The sequence below is a fragment of the Ochotona princeps genome, chromosome 1, assembly GCF_030435755.1.
Source record: "Ochotona princeps isolate mOchPri1 chromosome 1, mOchPri1.hap1, whole genome shotgun sequence".
NCBI classification, from domain to species: Eukaryota; Metazoa; Chordata; class Mammalia; order Lagomorpha; family Ochotonidae; genus Ochotona; species Ochotona princeps.
Genome location: NC_080832.1, coordinates 95,941,287 through 95,966,626, shown reverse-complemented (window position 1 = coordinate 95,966,626; position 25,340 = coordinate 95,941,287). Strand labels below are relative to the sequence as shown.

Sequence of the window (25,340 nt, the reverse complement as noted above, 5' to 3'; positions counted from 1 at the left end):
CTGTTATTTCTATAATCAGGATTTCCCCCCACGTAATTTTATACATTTCCATTGGAGAACATATGGAAAATACAGTTAACCACAAGAGAAAATTTATTTGGTCTCATGTCCTAAGACTAGCTTTTTATTTGGTATATGTTCTTCATATAGCAAAATGCAATCATCTGTGTATACATTTTATACCCCTTTTTGAAGAATAATGATATTTGTTGCTTTCAAACATACTGGATTGGCATTATTTAGGTTTTTTTTTTTCAGTTTTGTGTTAAATGGCTATCCCTTAAGTTATATAAATAACATGCTAGCTATCTGACATTAAGATTGTTCTCAGTATTTTACTATTATTGTTCTGTCAGAATTTATAAGCCTTTGTTGGTTTCTTAAAATGCAATCAAGATCATGAAGGGAATAAATTTCAATGTGATACTTCATTGTCAATGAGCCAGGGACAGAGAAAAATCTCGTCCTTTGAAATAATATCTTTTCTATTCACAATTCCTTTGCTTTCAGCTGATGATAACCTTGTTTGTCAGTATTTGGAAATTAACTAAACGAGGTAATTTGGTACTGCAAGAGAGAAAAGCCATAGCAACTAATTAAAAGTTTGAAATTGTTTTGTATTGGTTGAAAAAAATAATTATCTGTCCAATATTTTATCCATAAGAATCTGGCATTTGGGAATCCACCTCCAGGAATAAAACTGAGTTCATTATTTTTTTTTTGTGTGTGTGTGAGTTCACTATTTTTGAAATTAGACTCAGGGTCTTTCACATGGAAATATCCAGGACTGAAACTTCTCATGATTCAAAGTGGTTTCTCTGAAGTTATAATTCCTGGACACTATCAGAGTTTCTTATTAGGTAAATTAGTAACTCTTCTTGAGATTGAGTAAGGGAAATGACAGCAAATGGAAAGGAGAAACTTGTGTGTGGATATAGGACATATTCTGTCACCAGTTTAACCATGTAAAGATACTTCAGCAGGGAATTGGAAATGCAATATTAGAGCTAGAAGAGGGAGTGCCTAAATTTGAAAATTTTAACCAGTAAAAAGGAATACATGTCCCCTCTACAGAAAGAGCTTATATTCGAAGCTTCAAGTGATAAAATGTGTTGGCAGAAAGTAAGCAGGTAGGAAAGTAGGAGGGAAGTGTAGCATTAGAAGAGGCCAGGAATCATGGAGCTGGGGTATGAGGATTGAGTCTTGCTGGCCTACTGTGGTGCTGCCACTGTTGAACTTCGGCTATTCTGTTTCATATAAATATATGTGGAGAAACCAGGTAATAGTGAAAATGAATGCTGACAAGAAAAATATAATAGTTATTATGTGTTTGTGAGTGCTACTGTGCTAGTCCACCAATAACACTGGATCATGTAATCCCGACAGCAATGGCTGTGAAGTAGAAATTTTCTAGGGCGTGAACCCAAGGCCATGGTTTTTTCTACTGATTAGCCTACAAAGGATTGAAAAGCAAATGTTTGCTAAGAAAGTGGGGCCAGCAGATTAGTCCCCTCTTTGAGGAAACTTAGCTTTTTCTTGAGGAAAACCATGAGACAGTGCTGCAGAAAGATGGGAGATAACATGGTGAGCCACTTCTAGAGTAAGGCATGGGAAGAAGAGCTTCTCCCAGAGAGAGGACAAACAATGGTGATATCTGTCAGTAAGTGGAAATAAAAGCCATTTTTTTATTATACAGGTCAGGGTCTGCCTTGATGTCAGTGTACTGGAAAGGTTGTTAGCTTAAATATTTTTTTTAAATTTCATTTTGTGACACAGTTTCATAGGCTTTGGGATTCCCCCAACCCTTTCCCATGCCCTCCCCCCCATGTTGGATTCCTCCACATTGTTGCAGTAGCACAGTTTATATCCAGTCATGATCCCCTCATTGATAGCATGTACCTTGCATAGAGTCCAGCAGGTTTAAAGGGGAATGTTTTGAGAAGAAGATGAAATCATCAAGGATACAGTACAGTGTCAAAAACCATGATTGGAGTATATGTGGACTTTCAGAAAATAGAGTTTAAGACATGGCAGAGAATAATGTCTGGACAGGGTATCGGAACTGAGGGGTGCTTAACATGTTTCTGGTTCCTACTGAGTTTGTGCTGGTGAAAAAGTTCAGGGGCAGCACCTCTTGTATCACTGTGTTAGAAACATTTGTAAGGGTTTTCCATATTCATGGCCTGAAGACTGACCATGATGGAAGAGGCTGTCGTCAGTGATTGGAAAGGAAATAATTAGAATGATTATGGCACAAGTCAAATAGTTGCTTCCCTGCCAGAGCAGAGTGGTTCCACAAGTACAGAGGATGGTTCCAGGCTGAGTCTCAGTGGCATCATTATATGAAAAGTGGTTGTGGATAGGGTCTTAAAAATAGCATAGTAAGCTGTGATGTGAGCGAGAGAGAGAGAGGGGGGGAGCAAGGGGGTGGGGAGAGAGAGAGCTAGAGAGCAAGAGAGCTGTTTTACCATAGCCAGTACTCAGTTCTAAGGGCTGGAAGACATTTTGGATTCAGAATGTCAACATTGTTCTCAGTATTTCCTTGAAAATTTATGTAATAAATCCTCCTTATTTACTTTTCAATTTAATGAAATATATTAATCAAATTTGAATTCATTTGTGTAATTCTCAGACAATTCCTTAATTATGACCAACACTTTCACCCAAATGCATACACTGTTGAACTTTAGCATAATAAAATTCTTCATCATTCCTTCCTTCCAGGTATTTATTATGTATATGCATATATTATATATACATATAATATATAAATATATTGTGTATACTATATACTATATAAATAATATACACATGTATGAAGATAAATGTGTCTACATGTATGCACATGTAATAAGTATGTACACATATAATAAAAGTAGATATTTTCCTAAGGGAACTGTTGTTGCTGAAAAAGTACCAGTTCATTGATACATTCAGTTTCTTTTAATAACATATAATGTCTAATATGTATTAGAAAGTCAGTTTCTGTTGAAAAAATTTTTCTTATAGATACATAAGCACATGCATATACACATATAGTTTTACTTTAAAAGAATAAAATATAATTACTGTAGTGAAGATTTAAAACACAAATAAAAGGAAGAAAATAAAACCATTAAAAATTTTTTCCTTTACATTTGAAAATAACCATTTAATACTTCAGAACCCAATCTTGGTTTAAATGTAGACTGATGCATGAATGAATATGTACGCAAGGGGTTAATTCTGTTCATAGTACTTAATATCCTTTTTAAAATAATTAATAACATATTTGAATATTCTCTAACACTATTCATTTATCTGATTTGTATTTCATGGTTTAGATAATACAATTTATTTAATAAGCTCAGGTTGGACATTGAGATTATTTATACATTGTGTTTTTCTATTTCTGATCTTAAGTTTTCATAGTATAAACTGCTGGATTGAATCTCTTTACAGTCAAAAGTTTTGAATGCTTGTATTTTAAATGAAGGAAGAGAAAGTTGTTTAGTGCCAGTTAGTTAAAATAGGCAATTGAATGCGTCCTTTGTGAGTTGTGTGGCTTCATTGTTTTATTTCCCCATGTTGAGGCTCTCCTGATGTTCCTTGCTGGACCCTGTATTACAGACCCATCTTCCACATGAACTCTAATAGATCCTTGACCTCTGCATTGACAAAATAGATCCTGCATTTTCTGTGCTCTCACTGCTGACGACATCTGGAATTCCTTTGTTCCACCACGTTTCCAACTCAGCCTTTTAAAATTCAACCTTTTGATAAAGCTAGCTGAAAGGTCAGTCTTGAAAGAAGGTCTCTCCAACCTCTTCAGGTAGAATTTTTCTCCTTCTGCCCTCTGTCCTCAGTGCGCTGCTCACCCCCTCCCAACACACACACAGCTGCCCGTTGTACCCAGCGCAACTTTCTTGGTATAAATATTTGTGGAATGATACAGTGGAGAAATGTTTTAGTAGTCTTTGTTTTCTCGTAATACATTGTGCAGCACTTTTTGGGTGCTCAGGCTCAATGTGGATTCTTTGAGTTTAATTGTTATATAATTTTAACTGAAATATGCCACTTCAAACATTTGTCATCCCAAAAGATATGAATGTGTGTTATTGTCAGAGTGGAAAATTCTAATTTGCTAAAAAGTACTAAAAGTACTCAAGCTCCTAAACATACACAATGCTCCCAAACTGAAAATCTTCCTCTTCACCTATGCCTAAGATCATCTTGTGTTCTTCCAGAAATTAGTTCATGCTGTCAGTATCTGTCTTACAGATGATGCTCTTATGAATATAAAACATCAGGGAAATGTGGATTAAAAAATTCTTGATTCTGGTTCTAGATGTGCATGAAAATAAAGTGAAATTTTATTATGAGAAGCATTGCAACTTACTTGAATTACTAGAAAACTGAACAAATAGGAATAGAAGATCATTACCATCTCATCTAGCCAAAGAAGATCCTCTGTTATTCACATAGTTCTTCTTTTTTTTTAAAGATTTATTTTTATTACAAAGTCAGCTATACAGAGAGGAGGAGAGACAGAGAGGAAGATCTTCCATCCGATGATTCACTCCCCAAGTGAGCCGCAACGGCCAGTGCGTGCTGATCCAATGCCGGGAACCAGGAACCTCTTCCAGGTCTCCCACGCGGGTGCAGGGTCCCAATGCATTGGGCCGTCCTCGACTGCTTTCCCAGGCCACAAGCAGGGAGCTAGATGAGAAGTGGAGCTGCCGGGATTAGAACCGGCACCCATATGGGATCCTGGGGCGTTCAAGGCGAGGACTTTAGCCGCTAGGCCACGCCGCCGGGCCCTCACATAGTTCTTTTTTTAAAAGAGGTTTTAAAAAAATATTTATTTTTATTGGAAAGGCAGATCCACAGAGAGAAGGAGAGAAAGAGAGAAAGAGCTTCCAACTACTGGTTCACTCCCCAAGTGGCCGCAATGGCCAGGGCTATGCTGATCCAAAGCCAGGAGCCTCTGGGTTTTCCACATGGGTATAGGGTCTTAAGGCTTTGGGCCATCCTCTACAGCTTCCTCAGACCTTAAGCATGGAGCTGGATTGGAAGTGGAGCAGCTGGGGTACAAACCAGTGCTCATATGGGATGCTGGCACATGCAATGCAAGGATTATGCCACTAGGCTATCTTGCCAGGCCCTTCACATAGTTATTGATTCCTATGCAGTTGTACACTGCTATAATTTAGAATAGCTATTATGGATTTATGTTCTGCAAAGCATTTTATATGCTTTTGTTTGCTTGTTTGCTGGTTGTAGAAAATCTATTTAAACTGCTTTAGATAAAAAGGAATGTGTTGGTTGGCATTAGTGGGAAGACAGGATATGTATTCTTTCAGGCACATTAAGTTGAGGGACACAATCATACCATTATGACATTGATATTTTCTGTCTAAATAATGACCTTTTTTCTCTCTTTATCTCCTAAATTCTGTGTTGGTATTACCCTTAAGAAGCCTCATGAGATGTAACAAGATAATGTGGTCTGTGGCAGCTTCAAGCTAGAAAATTACGAGTGAGAACTTTGAACTTACACAGTTTAAACGATAAACTTTTATCTAGTACCTAGGTCCCGGGAAAGAAATGTATGATCATCATAGAATGAGGTGGATGTTTATCTGGGTGGCCATAGGATAGTGACAAATATGAAAATCAGGACAACTGTGCTAGAGTAGGAGGTATGGACATAATGGAAGGAAAGCTATTATACGCATCAAAATCACATTTTTCTTTATGTAATGCATTTGAAACAATAAAAATCTATCTGAATAAAAATGGATCAAAATGGTCAGAAATGTTAATATGACTGTAATTGTAATCTCTAGTCTTACTGCATTTATGAATACTGTTATGCTCTTGTGTTTAGTACAGTTGATTTTTATTCCTATGTGTTGGTTAACTTCCAAATGCCCATAATTGCCAATACTGAACAGGCACCAGAGCCAGGAGGTGGGAGAGCAATTCAGGTCTACCGTATTGGTGTCAGGAACTTACTATGTTTTTCAATATTCATTTATTTGTTTGAAAGTCAGAGCTAGAGAGAGACGCTGAGGGGATACAGAGGAGACGGGAGAGAGGGAGAGAGAGAGACTGAGAGAGAGAGACTGAAGCTAAGAATCTTCCCCTGTGGCAGGGGCCGAGAACTTGTGCTGCTTTTCCCAGGCCATAAGGAAGGTGCTGGATAGGAAATAGAGTAGTGGGGACATGAACTGGTATCTATATTAGGTGTTGGGATTACAGTCATTTTATTTGCTAAGCCACAACAGCAGCCCAGGAACCTGATTACTTGAACCATCATCCACTGCTCCCAGGATCTGCATTAGCAGAAAGCTGGAGCGAGGAGCCAGGGGCAGGCACTCAGATACATGTTATGGGAGTCTTGACCACTAGTCTATATGCCCACTCTTCTCTTGCTGTTCTGTTAAAGGAACTTGTAGGGAAAGTAATGTACTTGTTGCAAATGGGAGAGTGATAGTCCAAGAGAGACTATGAGAAAATATTATGAAACATAAAAAGCATAAAATCTTCGAATGAAAGATTAAATAAATTGCAGAACCCAATATTTATTGATTTCCAATATGAATCTGACATTTATTTCACGGAAGGTGTAGAGTTGAAAATGATGACTAATGAAATATTAATCTACTTTAACCTGAATAGTGTTGTAAGAAAAAGTTATGTGGAGAGGGGCATAGACTGTCTCAGTTTTGAAAGTAAATGTTACAACATATGCCATAGTTATTTCAGAGAATTTTTAACTGTTGACTATGAGCAGAGGCTCTGGGTTTCTTTTTTTTTTCATTTTTAATTAATCATTTATTCATTTATTTAATTTTAAAGTGCTCTTCCCTTATTTTCTTTTTATAATGGAAGACTTGTGACTGAGTGCAGTAATAAAGTGCCAAGGTTACAGTGCTAGAATGTAACTGTGGCAGAAGTTGAACCTAGGTGTTTGGTTGTGATGCCCATACCATAAACACTACTGTCACATCTGGTGGGCTGGATGATGTGAAATTTTTGTATTTTTTCATTGCTCAAAACAATCAAATCATCATCTATTGTATGAGGGAGGAGAGTAGAAATGGCACCAGAATTTTTGAACATTAAAGAGAAGTTCTTCGTTTTTGATAACTTGGAAACCTCATGTGAGAACCATGAGCATTCATAATGTCTTACATTCCAGAGATGAGAAACATTTTATCTTTTTTCATTCTAGAAAAATATAATATGAATTTGTGCAAAATCTTATAAAGTTCATGCTACATAGTTTACTGTAGCTGGTGGTTTTGGAATTAAAATAGGATAAAGTAATGTCAAGTTGCAGAATTCTGTCATGAAGATGTGTTTCGTGACTGTGGACAAGTTACTGAACTTTAATTCAGTGGTTAGAATCTAATATTCGCTATGAGATTATTGTGTAAATTAACTAGAAAGTATATGCAAAGTGTTTAGCACAACCCCTAACAACACAGTTTCTTTTTAAGTGTGTATTTGTGTACATTTGGATATCTTGAAATGTTTGGCTGATATTTGTGACCGAGAGGCTACACTATAAAATGGCAAAGGAATGACTTGAAATGAAGAAAACATACGTATTCCTAGGCTGTTTAAATCTTGGCTCTAAGTCTGAGGTTCTGTTTATGGCCACAGCTTAATTCAGAATTCAGTTGCCTTAATGGAAGCCATCCAACTTTGTTGTCTGAGCTGAATGGAAGAAATGTGCCCATGTGCCAGGTACTGACACCCAGAAATGTGGCCTATCTGTGAGTTTGCTGTTTTTCACAAAAAGACTAAAGTGGTGGACGTTCTTAGCAGTCATTGCAATCCATTAAAAGGCTCTCTCTCTCATTCCTTTGCTGAAAGGCTTCTTCTTTATCAGTGCTCTCACAAGAATTTACATCCCACAGTGAGTCACACAGTAACTTTAGTGCTTCCCGGCAAGGAGCTTAGAGTCAAATTCTGCAGCTATTCTTAGCTGTTCCACACCCTGTAGAGGATGGATGATACTGGATGAACTTGGAAATGACATATTGTACTGATGACAAACAGGGTGGATGGTGTCAGATTAGTTTGAGTCTCTGCTTTCTTTAAAGTACCAAAGACAGGGGATAAAGCACCCAAGTAAATGGTCTTTCAAGATTTCACTGATGTGTTAGATGCAGCACTCTGTAATGGAATGCACGCTGGAAGCAGGAATTTTTTTTTTTTGGCAATTCATTGGATTTTTACACTATTTCCATCCGTATTCAGGTCTCGATTAAGGTATCATAAATTAGTCACTTATATTTTGCTTGCAAGATTACATTGTGACTGTGAATAATATAGAAATTGGGGTTTGCTCTGGAATGATCTGGAGAACGTTGCGTGATCACCTGCATCCATGAAATCCCATTTTCCTTGACAGCATCGCCTGCAAAGTCAGCATGCATTAGATTACAGCACATTCGTTCAGCTGAGATAAATTTAGTCACCTTTCCAATCTGTTTCTTAAAAATAAGACCTTAAAACAGAAGGAGTATGCATATTTTCTTTGCAGTACTCATCCAGGTAGTTCATTGCTTTAATTAATATATGAGTATTTCCTGGACACACTTTATTTTCCTTATTGTATCTGTAGAATGTATTACAATTTCAGGCACAGTGTAGTAGTGTGAATACATAAATATGTATGAGTGTATATATGATATATATAAATTATTTCATGCATTTTTTTGTAATCTGATTCCTAAAATCTCACAATCTTAAGCTGAAAATTTTGCATGCCACTAAAGCATGGAGATATTTATTTTCATGTATTTACTTTTATTAATATGTTATAGGTATTTATTCAATTCCTTCTTATTCGACACACTTTAACTATTAAAAAGAAGCTCCAATGCCATGTGCTTTCATTTAGTCCCTGTTCAGTCAAAACAAAGGTAGGCTGCTTTCTCTATTTCTGGCACTGTTTTAAACAATAAGGTATTATAGCAAATCAACATTGCCCTGAGAGCAGAGATACAGTGAACCATAAAATAAAACAATCACTTATGGGATAATACTTTTCTGAGTAAATGTGATATGTGAATAAATATTATTACTAGAGTTTTTATGAAAAAGATTGTCGGTAGTATGAAAGAAATTGAGAGTGTTTAAAATAGAGTGAAGGTGACATTTGAATAAAATCTTGAAGTCTCTCCAGATCCTTAAGGGTGAGGATTCTATCCTTTGCTCACGCTTGCATGGTCTTCTCAGAGTTCTGAATCTAAGGTCTCATGTTATCAAGATTATCTCCAAGTTGTGAAACTTACTTTTGTTGGTATTTTATATATTTGTGTTTTTTAATATTTCAAACTTTAAATAGCAATCATATACAACCTTGATAACAAGAAAAACTGGCATCTTAGTTTAAAAGATAGTTGCTTAAAATATCTTGTTAGAGTCTTCCACTGTGAATACATGCTATGTTTGTAAGGAAGCTATCCATTCAGCCTTAGGTGTATGGACCAGTGTTTGAATCCACCATGTACATGCACAAGTCTTTTCTTGCCGATAAGACTTTGCATTAGCATCTTCAAGTTTGACTCTAGGTTGGACAAGTTTGCAAAACTGGAGGTTTGTGATGAAAATTAAATGCCTGCAGTAAGGACATGCACAGCCAGTTGGGGCCGCAGATGGCATTTATCCCTGTAAATCTTAAGTATAATCCAGACACTTAAAACACCATTTTCTGTGATTACTGCATTGGGTATATGGGAGACTGGGGCTGTAATTATAAATCTCAAGTTTGCGAAACTGGAGGTTTGTGATGAAAAGCTGAAATAGGGCACACAGCTTGGACACAAAGGTCAAGCCGACCTTTGGGAGAAACTCACCAAGTCTTATGCACATCTCATTTTCTGTCTGCCCTCCACCAGTATGGGTACTGTGTTGCTTTCTGCCTTTATCAGAGGTCATTCTGCTCGTTGCATCATTCTAGATTTCTCTGTGAATTGATGCACTTGGGAACACTTGCAAAGGTAAACAGTGGGAAATCTTGAAGTGAGAGAGTTGTTCTGCTTCTGAGAGAATGCTGTTATATTTTGTGAGCATATTTTTAGTTCGTTCTTTAGTGCTGAAAAGCCCCAATCTCCCACATGTAGAAAAATGCAAAAAATCATCTTTGGAAGCTTACCAGTAAGAATGCTTTTGTTCCTACTGCTATTGTCTACACTGATGTACAATTCTCAGTTCTTTTCAGTGAACTGGTTCTCAGAGTGAAGAAGTTTTAAAAGGTACTTTCAACTGAAGGAGGAAGGAAGGAAACACTGTCTTTAGTAGCGTCTGATATTGTTTAATTCACTCCTGGTATTTGCATGGAAGTTGATGTAATCCAAGCCATTTTTATCACTCTCTTGTGATTTTTCACAATGCCCTGAGATAGTAGTTATTTCTGTAATATGTTTTATATGTGAGAAAATGAAGACACAGATAGGATGTTTTAGATACCTAAAACATAGAGTTAACTTCTATTGCTGGCTTACTTATGTCAGGCCAGGTCCCAAGTGTTGTATATATGCTCACTTATGTGTTACTCTCAAAAGTCCAGATGATTTTGATATTTGCATCCCATTTTTCAGATAATGAGGTGAGACACCGAAAAATTAAATGCTTTCAGTAAGGACATGCACAGCCAGTATAATCCGGAACACTTAAACCACCATTTTCTGTGATTACTGTATTGGGTATATGGGAGACTGGGGCTGTAATTATGAATCTCAACCTCTGGAAAATTTGCAAATTCAGTAGTTGTAACTATGGCATGAGTAACGCCTCCAGATACAGAGGTAAGACAACCTAGTTTTAGGGCTTTCATAATTATTGTGGCAAACTCACAACAAAATGCACTACTAGTAATTCTATTATGTTATTTATCAATATAAGCTAAACATTTATGAAATGCTTTGTCAATTTGCTTTCAGGGAGAAAGAAACTGATTCTTTGGTAACAGAAGCAGAATGTTTAGAAATGCCAGAAATACAGATTTCCTTATCATCTTTCTGCATGATCTCCTTACTGCACCCATGTCAAATATTAACCCATTTCTGTTTAATTATGACAATTCATGTCAAGTTTACTATTTTTTGAAATAGTTTGATTTATTGGAACTAATTACTTTTCCCTTTTGTGATTTTTGAATCAAAACCTATTTCCTGAAAGCAGTAATGTTTTGCTTTCCGAGTTCCAAGATACAGAATCATATCTGCAATTCAATAGAATTGTGGTATCATTGAGAAATGCAAGCAATTTTAGCCAATGTTTGGGACAGGAAGCTAAAGATATAGATATACATGCTGAACAGATGTATTAATGTTATTTAACAGGACAGAAAAACTCTGATTGATCATAATTCTCTGTGTTAATTTGCATAGTTTCTTTCACTTCACTCCTGAAACTATTATAAAGCTGGGCTAAAGTAGTCAGACGTTAGTAGTCAGAATGACTAATGTTAGATGATAGGCATAGAATAAAAATTTAATTTATACTGTGTATTGGCATATTGATAGATATGTGTGTAGGTATATATATGTTTTAGATCTATTTGCTTTTTAGATCTATTTGAAAGGCAGAGCCAAAGAGAGAGACAGAGAGATCTTCCATCTGCTAGTTCATTCCCCAAATGACTGAAATGTCTAGCTGAATTAGGTGGAAACCAGGAGCCAGGAACCTCTTCCAAGATGCCTAGATGGATGCAGGAGCCCCAACTCTTGGGTCATACTCTACTGCTTTGCTAGATGTATTATCAGGGAGCTAGATGGGAAGTGGAGCAGCCTGGATTTGAACTGATACTCATAGCAGATGCTGGCATGAGATTTGACAACTTGACATGTCATACTGCAAAGCCAGCTCTGCTTTTACATTTTTAAGAGGAACAGAAAGAGAAAAATGTACAATGATTATTTGGGTAAATTAAGCAAGTGTGTCTGTTTTGAATTGATTTTTTGCTTCCTCATTCAAGAGCGTCAAAATATCAGTCTTAAAATTCCTTTTTCTTCTTGCTGTTTATGAATCATCGTCAGGATGCCAGACTTCCCATTAGGCACCAGATGAAAACACGGAGGTGAACTCTGCCTTGAGGGTGTTCTGTGTAGTTGTGTGAGCTTGCTGCTATGAATGTGAATAGGGACCAACATGCAGGCAGCATTCCTCTTGATAAGCTGAGCACCCTGGTGCAGGGCTTTATCTGCCTGGGGAAAGGGTAACCTTTATCTGCTGAGCTCAGTGGGCTTATGGCCATCTGCCTGCCTTTACAGGGTTTACCTTCTAACAGGAAAGACAATCTTTAAGTAAATATGTGATTAGTGTTACAAAAGGGAACTATAAGACATAAGGCCTTTTAATTCAAAGGCCAGGAAAAGCCTTCTAGAGAAAGTGACATTTAGATAATCACCAAAGACCAGACAAGGAATTGAAACCACGTTGTGTTTTGAAAAACAAACAAAGAAAACACCTTCATTCTTCTTGCCGTAATGACATCACACTCTCAGACAAATGGAAAATATTGCTTAAGACACTTGTTGTATTTCAAAGTTAATGAAAGTATGAATACATTTCTAGGGGGGAGGTAAATAAAAGGAAGAAGAGAACTCAGACTGCGTGGATATTGACTTAATTTTTTCCACCATGATATTTTGAAACTTAAAACTCAGTAGTTGAGCTTACATGGTTTTGTTAAAGCCAACAGCAACTACAACAAAACAAAGAGTATGTCTTGCAAGTCTTTAAGGGTGTAACTGTTCTATTCATTTGTCTTAGTCCGTTTTCTACTGCCATTAGGTACATTACAGATGATGGAAGTTGGCACAAGGGTTTGGAGTTTCAGAAGCATACCATGGAGGGACTGCACTTGGTGATGGAGTATGTGTTGCTTCATAACATACTGGAAGGGCAAGAGAGCACACCCCAGACAGAGAAAGAAGAAGAGGTTAAACTAAGAACAAATTCATTCTCATGGTGACTGATGTGTTCTCACAGTAACAGTATTAATTAATTCAACAGGTCTCTGCCCTTGGGACCTGCGCCCTGCTTAAATGCCCCACTTTGTAATATTATTAAAATGGCAGTTAAAGATGAATTTGTATTTTGGAAGGAATATCCAAACTGAAAGTTATCATTTAGAGACTCGTATTTTCAAGGCAGAGAGCAGAGAGAGTGGATTTGAATTACTGCACTTAGAGACCCTTTTCTATGAACCTAGGTTGATTTTATTCTTACTTTCTACATTTGTTTCAACTCAAATGTGCTGGTTCAACTTTTTGGGAGAACACTGAAATATTATGTTTGGGTTTCAAATCATTTCAAGCTTTTAATTAAAGTCTTCCAGTGGGAGAACTAATGCTTGGGCAGTTGCAATAATAACATGTTACTTTGTGCACATAGAGTTCCTTGAAGTTGAAGTGACTGGGAAAATTAGGTATTTCTGGGCATCTTGCCATCAACTGCTATAACACTGCTAATAATTCTATTACTACTGCCTCTTGATTCTCAAAATTGATAGATGACCAATAATGGAAAAAGGGAAACAGTTGGGAAAATAGAACATGAGTTAGAATTTTGTGGCAATTCACAAAATTTGGAATGCAGAGATTAGCAGGGAAACAATCATCTCCAAATTTCTCATTTTATAAAACAGATGTCGATAAAAAGCTAATGAGCAAATGAACTTATAGCTATTGATTGTAGATAGCAAGATTATTATTACTGGCACATTTGCAGGCCAGAATTTTTTATGGTGTTTGACTGTTTAGTTATGACCAGCTAGTGGGAAAAAGAGGTAGAATAATTTGCTACCTGTTTCTTCAGCTTGTGAGTGAAATATTCTATTAGAATAATCAAATTTAATTTCCTTTGTCTTAGGATTATTGCTAATTAAATATATTGAAGTTTGATGAAATATGAGTTATACATTACACATAACAGACAAGTATTGATTTCCTTAGGAGTTTTGTACACGAAAGTACATTTTTGCTTAATGATTTTGAGATAGTATACTGCTGTATACCATCTATACTATTTTATCCTTTTATAATTATAATAGTGGAAGTGTAGAAGTGACAAATTACTATGTGTAGGTAGAAATCTTATTTAGCTTCAAGTACTCACCTGAGATACTCCTATACCTTCACAGCTGCCAAAAGCTATAGTTATCTATTCTATTTTTACCTGATGACAAAATGGTGTCTTAACTATGTGATGTTCTTGCCAAAATGCTAAAGTGCTTCATGCTTAAGTGACATTTTCCTGAATAAAAGTTATTCTAGTACTTCAATCTTCTGAACAACTTCAACCAATATATAAATAATACTAACAGAGAAGTTACTCACTTGTGTTGCGATTTAGCTTATTACCACTAAAGGCTCTATTCCTAAATGTGTCCAAAGAGCTGGGTCAAAGAGTGGTACTAAACAACTCTCAACTGGCTAAGCAGCTTCTCATCAACTACATATTTACTGATAATGTTTTTGGGTCACAGTTAAGAGACTCCAACTGTGTGTGTTCCTACTTGACCCACATTGTCTCATTTGCTATGCCTTGTGTATCTAGTAGGTTGTATATATTTTTAAAAGGTATATTTTCAATTTTTAGATACCTGCAGATGAAAATTAAAACCAGTGGAGTAAGGGTGGGCAATATTTTTGCTACTGAGGGTAATAAATCAATTATGAATTATATAAATAGCAATAGTCATAATGTCTTATTTTATGCTGCTGAGGTTAATAAATCAATTATGAATTATGTAAGTAGCAATTGTCATAATGTCTTATTTTTAGAATTAGCTAAAACCAGAATGAACCAAAAAAGCAAACAAATCAGCACAATAAATTAGCAGGGAGTTTGAAAAGAAAAAAAGGAAGGCTATTTGTATTGTTAGGGTGGAAATGGATAAATAAAAAACATGCACTAGTATGTGTTGAGAAAAACGCATGCCAGCCAAACTTGTTCCAGGGTGGAAGAAAGAGAGAGAGAACAATGGAGAAGAGAAATCTAGATATCTTGATTAGGGTCATCACAGATTTTTTGGCATCTATTAATTTTTTTGGGGGGGGACAAAAAATTTTAAATCTGGTTGTCTTTTACTTGTGTAATCAAAGTTGATACTAACAATGGTAGATGTTTACCAAAGCTCTAAAGGGGTTGATGTATCTAGGGGAAGTGTAAAAGTAGTTGCCAACAATCTTAATTTTCATTTACCTGAACAGTTTTCTCAAACTTGCTTTTGCTTTGCAAGTGTCTTACGATTGATACTAGAGATAACTTGGCCTGGGAAAAAATACAAGTAAGAAAATGAGTGACTGATCTTGAGGACAAGGACTACCTAAGCAGAGGACAAGACTGTTATCAGCGGGGTGCTGAGTTGTAGGTGGTACTAACTAGCCTGATAGTGCCAACTCAATTTAGGCATTTTGCCTAGCACTTAAGGTGCTTGCATCTGTAGTACCTGGTTTTGATACCCAGTTCTGGCTCAATTCCAGCTTCCTGCTAATAGGCTCTGAGCGGCAGGAGTAATGGCTCATGTGATTGGACTCCTGCAATCCACAGGGTAGACCTGTTCTGGTTCCTGATTTTGGCTCCTAGTTAAGTTGGTGACAGGGCCGTTGTAGGCATTTGGGGAGTGATTGAATAGACATGAGCTGCCTTTTTGTTCATCTCTCAGATAAATAAATATACACACACACAAGAATCAGTTGTGGTGTCTGCTGTTAATAAAAGTAACTAAAAAATGTGGGCTTGGCTTCTTATCTCCAAATGCAAATAAAAATTTGGTTTAATAGATTGCTTCAAAGACAAAATGCATTATTACTTTTTTGAAATGGACAAATAAGCAAGGAACTTCTACCATTATTATTTCACCATACTCAAGTATTTTTACTAAGTAATAGACTCCAACCTTTCAAACTCTTACATAATTCCAGAGGTAGACCATGTAAATTGACTTTAAATGGAATTGAATAAATGTAGCCATTTATGTATTAAACACTGTAATAGTGTTGGGATACAAAACTGAACGTACTGAAAGAATGCAACATTGTGTTCTAATAATAGTAACAATACAAATGTAGACAATGAAAGCAAGGAGCAAAATGCTGCAGTAGGAAAATCTTAGAAAGGTGAGAAGAGAAGGCAAGGTTAGTTTAGAAGTCCTAGTTCTATTATAGCTCCAGGATTGCCTAAGGATTGTGTCAATCCCATTATTTCCTCAAGCTGATTGAAAGTTTTCTTCTTTCTTTTTTAAAATCACCACTGCCTTTTAAAAGCCTTTGCCTTGAAGCATACTTATTTTCACTCTATACATTTTAAACATTTCACTTTAGGAGATTTCTGAAATCTTTTCCAGTTGACCTGGTTTTACTTTAGACACCTGTGTGATCAAAGAGGTAATTGCGTACAGAGACATAAATTCCAGTTCTTCCCTATCTGAATGATGGTGCAAAGAAACCGAGGCAAAGAACCATTTATTTTCAATATTAGAACTAAATTAGCTCTCTGTAATGTTCCTTGCTTCTGTATTATTCCTCTCAAATAGGCTGTTCTTTTTTTTTTTTCTGTTCATGATACCTTTATTGTACCAACCCACAATTTTAACTTTTTCCCCTTTTTTCCTGTCTGTAACTCCCCTTCTTGTCAAGTTCTAACAGAACTTTCTTTAAATACTGCTTGAATTAAATTAATTTAGTTTCTACAGCTAATACCTCAGGATATTTTAATGCCTTTCACTAAATGTCTCTTTCTGTTTATAACCATGAATATTCCTTCAAAGTATCTGTGAAATAAGTCAGGATGTTTCCTTCCTTAAAATCCTTATAAGGGCTACACCATGATTTCCTTTAGACTTAGTGTTACTTGTGTTCTGGGTTAATTTTAAGTGCTCACCATTCTGAACCCTTTATTTAAGCTGTTTTACTTAGTTCTCCCAAGAGCTTTTTCATTTTCTGCTGATGGGACTGTTGGGGGATTTTGGGGAAATGAGAGAAATGAGGAACATGACATACTGAGGTGGTACTTGCTTGTGCCTTAACAGGCTCTGCTCAAAGCCTCTGTTAATCATGTCTTAGCTTGACTATTTCCACACTTAAAAAATGAAAAGTAAAGGTAATTATTTATGGGAATTGGACAACAGATGAAGTTACGGAAAACTCAAATTTAACATAATATCATGTATATGAGATTATTTTCATTTGAAAGACAGATTTATAGAGAGAAGGAGAAACCAAAAAATTGTCCATGTGCTGATTCATTCTTCAAATGGCTGCAACAGATAGAGCTGAGCTAATCCAAAGCTAGGAAGCAGGAACTTCTTATGGGCTTCCCATGTGGGTGCAGGTCCCATGGCTTTGGGCCAGGACACAAACTGGAGCCCATATAAGATGCTGGCTCTTGCATGGTGGAGAACAAACCAGTTGAGCTATCAAACCAGGCTCTTCATATGTGTGTTGAGCAGAGATGATATGTATACCATATGGTGGTTGCTCAATAAACATTTGTTAAATGAATAAAAGAATTTGTAGGGCTAGAATTAAAATGGATCAAAATTTGAGATTTATTTCTTTCCCAAGATACTTCAATCACCCTATCTTTTCTTCGCTACTTTCTTTCTCTTCTACCCTGAAAATTCCCAATACTCTTTGCACTAATGTGTATGTATGTGTCTGGTGGGTGAGGCTGGGTGAGTTTTATGGGCTTTTAAAAAACCATTGGAAAATATCCTCTTGAAACTCACTTTTGGTAATTTTTTCAAGGCACTATATTACACATGATAAAAATATTAGGACTTTAAGCATCTTTAATAATATGTTAACTGTATTGATACTTTTCTTTCTAGTGATTTAGTCATAAGTGTAGCATAAATAAGCATTAGGCAATTTCAAACATTCAGATTTGTCAGATCAAATGTTGTTACAGAAAGTTTACTCGAGGTAGATGTACCCTAGGAAGTCTTAAGCTTTTTAAGTGAATGTTTTTTAGGTGGGAGGGTGTGAACACACAGGATTAGGGTAGTGGAATGTGTGTGTGTGTGTGTGTATACCTTTCTTAGTAGACAGTAATAAAGATTTTGTTCCAAATTATACCATTCAAGGCAATTCCTTGTGTGTGGAGAATCCAATTTGTGTTTTTAAAATTCTATGCTAAACATAATTAGGGCAACCAAAGAGAACAGATACTTACAGCTTTAAGTGAAATAATCTATTCAAGCCAGAATTTCTGATTAATGTTTCATTGAAAGCAAGTTAACTGTTCTTGAAAAACTGTTCTTGTTTGGAGTTCCTTGCTTTAGGAGATGGCTTTGATGAGCTCTGGTTTTCAAACTGTTGGATTTAGTTTGGAAATAATTGAAATGTGGTAAGGGATAGGTTTAACTTAAAAGTATAAATATAGTAGAAGTAAAGGATAAAAACTGTTGGTAGAAACTGCTTAGCTTTTATTTATTTATTTTTTAAGAATCAGTAAATTATAGGGTCACAATCTAACAATAAGACACACATTAATTACAGTTCAGGGCATGTAATTAAAACAATTAATTTTAGGGAAAGGAATGTTTGAAATTGGACAGTAGTCATAGTGTCATGAACTTCCTGTGGATGGTCAGAGACTCCTCAGATCCACCAATATCTATCGGATTTTGGATATCTAATTCACAAGCATTGAAAATACTCCTGTGTAATAAAAGAACTTTTATATTAATAATCTCTTTAATACTACAAGTTAATATATGCTCATATGGTTCAAGATCACCATGCAACTTTTTTTAATATTTAAAATTTTTTGTCTTGAAAAAGTACAGCATACATGACATGACACCCCCTTTCAATTTCTTCCTCCAATGCTGCATCTCTTTCATTGTAGAAATCTTTCACTTCTTTGAATAAAACTATTCCTAGATATTTTATTTTTGTAGTTATTGGAAAAGGGACTGCTTTTTTGATTTATTTTTCAGGTGCTTCACTATTGGTGTGTCACAATACTACTGAGCTTTTGTGTACTGGTTCTCTGGCAGAAACTTCCAGAACCATACTGAATAAGAATGTGAGAGTAAGCAATTTAGTAATTATTTATTTATTTGTTAAAATAATTTTGAGTTTTGTATTCCAGGCCCGAAGGAGGCTGGCCATGATTAAGGTCAGAACATGAGTTTCTTTCGTTGAGCTGCAGATTTCTGCCTGATGGTGCGGCAGATACAGAGGGTGTCATCTATAAGTACTAGCCTGGAGATAAGGACACGTTGGACTCTACTGATGTGCCTCATCATGGCTGGCCTGACACATAGCACCAAGGAAAATCCTGTTTTCATTTTCTTATCTTAATCCTGAGCAGCTTTAGTCTTGTTTTATCTGCCCAACTCTGGGGAAGGTGACAGGGCATCATTTTGCTCTCTGGCTGAGAAAGGTTCTAAGGCCCATTTTGATAGTCCTAGCCTGAGAACAGGAGCTGTGAGCTTTACCACAGTGGGCCTGCTTGTTGCTTTCAAGACTAATGTTTGGACTTATTCATTCTACTTTCCTGAAATAAGACATCTCTCTCCGTGCTTGGATCTTGGGGAGGCAATTCTTTCATTTCTGCCTTCTTTGCCTTGTTCTTTTAAACAGTTTCTATTTATTCGAAAGGCAGAATAACAGAGAGGGTGCGACACAGAGAGACAAACATCCTACAGTTCACTCCCAAGAACAGCTGTGAAGGCTGGAACTAGACTAGGCCAAAACCAGGAGTCTAAAATTCCTCTTGGGTTTCCCACGTGGTGCTGGGGCCCAAGCACTTGTACCACCATTTCCCCCCTTGCCAGGGAATGGATAGAAACCATAGCAGCCATGTTTCAAACTGGTGCTTATAAAGGATACTGGCACTGCAGGGAATAGCTTGATGCCAGCCCCTGTAATCTGTCTCTGTTATGCTAAATCCAGGAAACCAGATGGAGTTTTCCTTCTGGCCTTTTTTTTTTTTTTTTTTTTTTTTTGGCTTTTGTGAAGGTTTTGGTGTATGAGTAGCTGTTTACATTGGTTTCTCTGGGGGAAATGTCTATTCAATCACCATCTTACTCTAGTGCATTTAAAAAATTATTTTTTTAATTGGAAAAGCAGATTTAGAGAGAGAAGGAGACACACACAGAGATATTTTTCATCTACTGGTTTACTCCCCAAATGATAGAGAAAAGAAAAAATCTTCCATCCTATGGAAAAAATCTCCTTGCCTTGTAGAAATGGCTAGAGCTACAGCAGGCCAGGGACTCCACTCTGGCCTAGCGCATTAAAACAAGGGCTGCGGAATCTGAGCCATCCGCTGCTGTCTTCTCAGGTGTATTAACAGGGAGTTAGAGCTGGGACTCAAGTTATGCTGACTTTGCAAACACTGGCTTAACTCACAGAGGCATACTGCCTGTCTAAGACATGTTTCTAACAGAAAGGAGTTAAGGACTAAAGAGAGGCAGTGTTCAAAGTGAGTGAGATCGTTAGATCATTGAGCCTAGCACTGCTGACTCTGCATTGTAAAATCTTGGATGATGGAATATTCCCCTATGTTTTCTTGTTGTGTTGCTGAAATGGATTTATCCATACTAACACCCAGAAAATGCCTTGCCTAATAAATGAATATGTCTTACTACACCATAGTCACTTTGCCTTAAAAAAAAAAAATCAAGGATGGGGTTTTCCTGTTCTTTGAAAGATTTTGATGCATATTCTCAGATATTACTAAATATACAAGGGGATATGTGTCAGGGATGAATATTTACTAAATCATTATTTCTTCCCAAGAAATCTTGCCAACAAGTGGGAATTTATGAAAAAATAAAAGAATATACAAGGTTTTTATGATTAATTCGATCCTTGCCTCTCTGAGGTGCTTCAGGCACGTCAATCTCAGCAAGCAGCTGAAATAATTGGGTAGGATTCTTCAATCTTCTGTCTCGCCCAACAGTTTTTCCCACAGGCAACCCAAGCCGTTGCTGGAGCATCTGCCTAGGCGACCTGTGATTTAGCTTGTCAATCTAAATCTCATTCACTCATTTGCCCTTTTGCAACTTTAATAGCCTTTCCTGACTTACATAATCTTTTCCATGGCAGCAAATAAATTTGTGATTTTGACAAACTTATGAACTGTGTGCCTTTTATTTTTGACTCTCTTACATTGTCATGTACCTGATATTGTACATATTTGTAATTTAAAAAAATGTAATTTCTTATGTTATCAATATCATTCTTTTTCATATCTTACATGCAGGATTAGTCATGAAATTATTACACCAAACATGTTTAACAATTTTTCCATGCCAACACGTCAGGGCTAAAGCCCAAGATCTTTTACCTAACAGGGATCCTGTGCCCTGAGGAAGCTCTTTCCTGGACAATGGGCACATCTTGTGTAAGCTGGGGTGGGCGTAACAAGATGGTGGCCTTGGGGCGCTGTCTAGGGTCCCTGTAACTGGAGAGGGAGTCAGCAGTGGCTGTGATTTTGCTGTGCTCTTTGCACTCACTTTTCAACCTGTGATGATGTCACTGAGAAAGCCGGGTAGCAGCGGCCGCCCAGAAATACGCTGCCCAACCTAGTGACAGTCAAACATGTCACAAATGGTGGCCAGCAGAAGAACCTGCCTGCACTGCATGACTGTGTTCCCATTGGCGGATTCTCTGCCCTGGGAAGCAGGTAAGGTTGAAGTTGTCCCTGCATTGTGGACGAGCTCCTGAGGCTGCGGTCCGTCCCCCACCCCAACTCCGCCTTCCACCCGGAAGTGTGGGGGCCTGGCCTCAGTCTCCATCTTTATCTCAGGATGGCGAGCAGCAGCAGCGACTCCAGGCCTGTGTTAGTTGTCGGTGGGAAGTATAAACTGGTAAGGAAGATCGGGTCTGGCTCCTTCGGGGACATTTATCTGGCGGTTAACAGCACCAACGGTGAGGAAGTGGCGGTGAAGCTGGAATCGCGGAAGGCCAGCCATTCCCAGTTGCTGTACGAGAGCAAGGTCTATAGGATCCTTCAGGGTGGGGTCGGCATCCCCCACATGCGGTGGTATGGTCAGGAGAAAGACTACAATGCCCTGGTCTTGGATCTTTTGGGGCCCAGCCTCCAGGATCTCTTCACGTTCTGTTCAAGAAAGTTCACAATGAAAACCGTGCTTATGTTGGCTGACCAGATGATCAGTAGACTTGAATATATGCACACAAAGAATTTCATACACAGAGACATTAAGCCGGATAATTTCCTCATGGGCATTGGACGTCACTGTAACAAATTATTCCTGATTGATTTTGGTTTGTCCAAAAAGTACCGAGACAACAGGACCAGGCAACACATCCCATACAGAGAAAATAAAACCTTCACAGGCACGGCCCGATACGCCAGCATCAACGCCCATCTCGGTATTGAGCAGAGTCGCCGAGATGACATGGAGTCGCTAGGATATGTTTTGATGTATTTCAATAGAACTAGCCTGCCATGGCAGGGGCTAAAGGCCGCAACAAAGAAACAGAAATACGAAAAGATCAGCGAAAAGAAGATGTCCACTCCTGTTGAAATTTTATGTAAGGGGTTTCCTTCAGAATTTTCGATATACTTGAACTACTGTCGCGGTCTGCGCTTTGAGGAAGTCCCTGACTACATGTATCTGAGGCAGCTATTCCGCATCCTTTTCAGGAACCTGAACCACCATTATGATTACACCTTTGATTGGACAGCATTGAAGCACAATGTAGCGTAGCATGTGGCCTCTGCGGTGGGGAGGTGTCAGCAGACACAAGAACACCAGTTTCTAAGCATGAGTTGTGGAACAGAACAAGTGGAACAGTTGAACAAAACAGCATTTATTTCTTCCTGTATCCAGACATTTTAGTTTATGACGCTAGCCAGTGCTTATGGACAACCACTTCCTTGTTCTAAAAAATTTAATTTCAGTTTTAACTGATTCTGGGTAGCATTATGATTTTGTATATTGAATTGTGGCACTGTAATTGTGAATATTAAGTGAGATAGTGAAACAGGGTGTCTGGCTATCTGTCACATATTGTTCAAGTAAAAAAGATGACTATATGACTAACACAAATAGCGAAATTCTGCATACGTATTTCGTTTTGGTTCAAACCTTTTATTTTGACCTACACTGCTTTGAAATCTCATTTCAGAAGAATGGCACAGTCTTCTGTCATACTTGTGATGTTTGGGAATTCTTACAATGGTACATTCTTGGTTTTTTTTTTTTTCCACTCCTGGAACTTGCAAGCTGTTTCTTTGAAACATCCTTAAAATGAATGGCTTCAGGTATGCCAGCCAACCAATGATACTTGAGTGTATATAGTTCTATGCTAGAAATTACAGTATCTAAAGATTTAAGAAAATCCCAGTGACACTTAGGACTCTGCACTACTTGCGTAATTTCATTCTCATTACTTTGAAAAGCAGCACTATCCCCGAAAATTACTTAACATCTTACAACTGAGTATGCATATTACTTAGATAAATGTAGTTACTGTGGACATCTGTATTATCTGGGATTTTGTTTTTATTTTGAAATGAGAGTTTTTTGATTACGAGTTTATTAAAAACTAAAATAAAAAACACAATTTCTCCTTATGGATCAATTTGTTTTTATTGACAACGTTTTAAAATACTGCTATAAATTTCTTGTGCAAATTATTTACTTAGAATAAGGTACCATTTTTGGATTGTTAAGTCAAAGTCTTGAACATTTATATGTATCGGGATATACCAGGTGCATTCCAAAAAAAATATTAGCCTTAAAGATACACAGGATACTTGGCTCATATTAATAAAACCATTGTTCTCCTAATTCCTAAGGTTGTAAGAAATAATTGACTAAAGTAACTCAAATGGATGTATGGATTTTTTCCTTCCCCATTTTGGAGAGAAATTCCAGTCTGTGTGTTATACAGGTAGACACACCTATACACTCTTGTATATACTGGGCAGCAAGTGAGGTTTTGAGGGTATTTTGTCACATGGTATAAAAAAGTGGCCAAATTTGCTTAGAGAAGCAGAGCAGTGATTGAGAGACAGTATTGGATATTTTTTCCAGAATTCTGCTAATTTAATGAGAAATTGATTGGCTTTGTGACTTTTTTCATTTCAAACAGTGTGTAAGTGATAGCAATGAGCTAGGTGCTGTGGCAGCTACAGAGATTATATGAATATAAACTTAATGACTTTCTGGTCCAATAAAGGAGATAATAATGATCATAAATTAGCACAGTGCTAACCAGAAATGCTATTAGACCAAGGAAAATATGTGAGAGAAAGTGGAGAAAGAGATTACTTTGTTAACGCAATTGTGTATCTTAAAATTTTTAATGTGGATGAGATCCAGATTAAAATAAATATTTATTTTCATTCTACTGTAAGGACATAAGACTTACTTTCAAAACTAATTACTTAAGCTTTTCTGCCTTCTTCAGTGGCACTGACACATGAAAATAGCTAGGAAATATGAAATTTCAACACCCTCGTGGAAAGAAAACATATTGTAATTTACTACAGGCATTTATATATCAAGGCATAATCTCTTCTGGGGAAGATGGAGGTTAAGATGAATGTGAGAATCATGAATTTTAAAATCCATGAGTTGGCATTTGATCTCTAGAACAGCCCTAGGATTAATTCAGCATATTGCATATTTTTGCAGTTGAATTAATCAAAGCTAATGAAATTGATAAAAAGAAGAAAGAAATTAAATTTGACATAGTTTGATATTGCTATTAATTAAATGCACAAAAAGTTCAATAAAACATACACTCAGTGCAGAAATAAAACGGGAAAATCTGAAATTAGCATTTTAATGATTATTATTACTTAGAATTATCTCTTTCAGCAGCTTTCCTAACATTCTTAAAGAAGCAGGTTCTTTAGACATAGATGTAAAAGTTTCATTTCTGCAGAATAGTCACCACATTCTATTTTACTATCTAGAATAGATTTGATCACTTCCTCCAAGTAAAGGCTAAATTTTACTTTTCTAAACAATCAGCATTTTGAGTTCTTTTAGGTTGAAGTTCATTGCCTGAAGTGAATTCTGTATTTTAATATTCACAGCACAAAGGCATATAAGTTAAAAGCTGTTCTGTGTATGTCTTTTTGGCAGACAATGGAAAGTTAGCACTAATAAAACACTGATATATTCAGTACCATAATCAGGACACAGTTCAAGCGATAGAATTCAGTTTATGTGATTTATGCCTAGACCCTACTTACTGATTCATCCACCCTAGTAAAAGCTGGGAATCCAGATCACAACTGGGAGAGGGATGCCAGGCTCTCACTAGACACTGCAAGTTGGGTTTGATCGTAGCTAGGTTGTCTCCTCGGAACCCACATCTGATCTTTTCTTC

At 36.9% G+C, this 25,340-nt stretch overlaps 2 protein-coding genes across 2 annotated transcripts in view; both read left to right on the top strand.

Moving 5' to 3' along the window:
- MLIP (muscular LMNA interacting protein) overlaps nucleotides 1-25,340 on the top strand; it is a 260,649-nt gene that overhangs the window by 33,058 nt on the left and 202,251 nt on the right. The window lies entirely within an intron of this gene.
- LOC101527785 (casein kinase I-like) lies at nucleotides 21,219-23,485 on the top strand. The gene has a single exon (XM_058662055.1). It carries the CDS (start codon nucleotides 21,779-21,781, stop codon nucleotides 22,700-22,702), a length of 924 nt encoding a protein of 307 aa, XP_058518038.1. The 5' UTR covers nucleotides 21,219-21,778; the 3' UTR covers nucleotides 22,703-23,485.

Excerpts from the sequence above, each read along its gene's own strand:
- LOC101527785 (XM_058662055.1), top strand. The coding sequence starts at position 21,779 with ATGGCGAGCAGCAGCAGCGACTCCAGGCCTGTGTTAGTTGTCGGTGGG.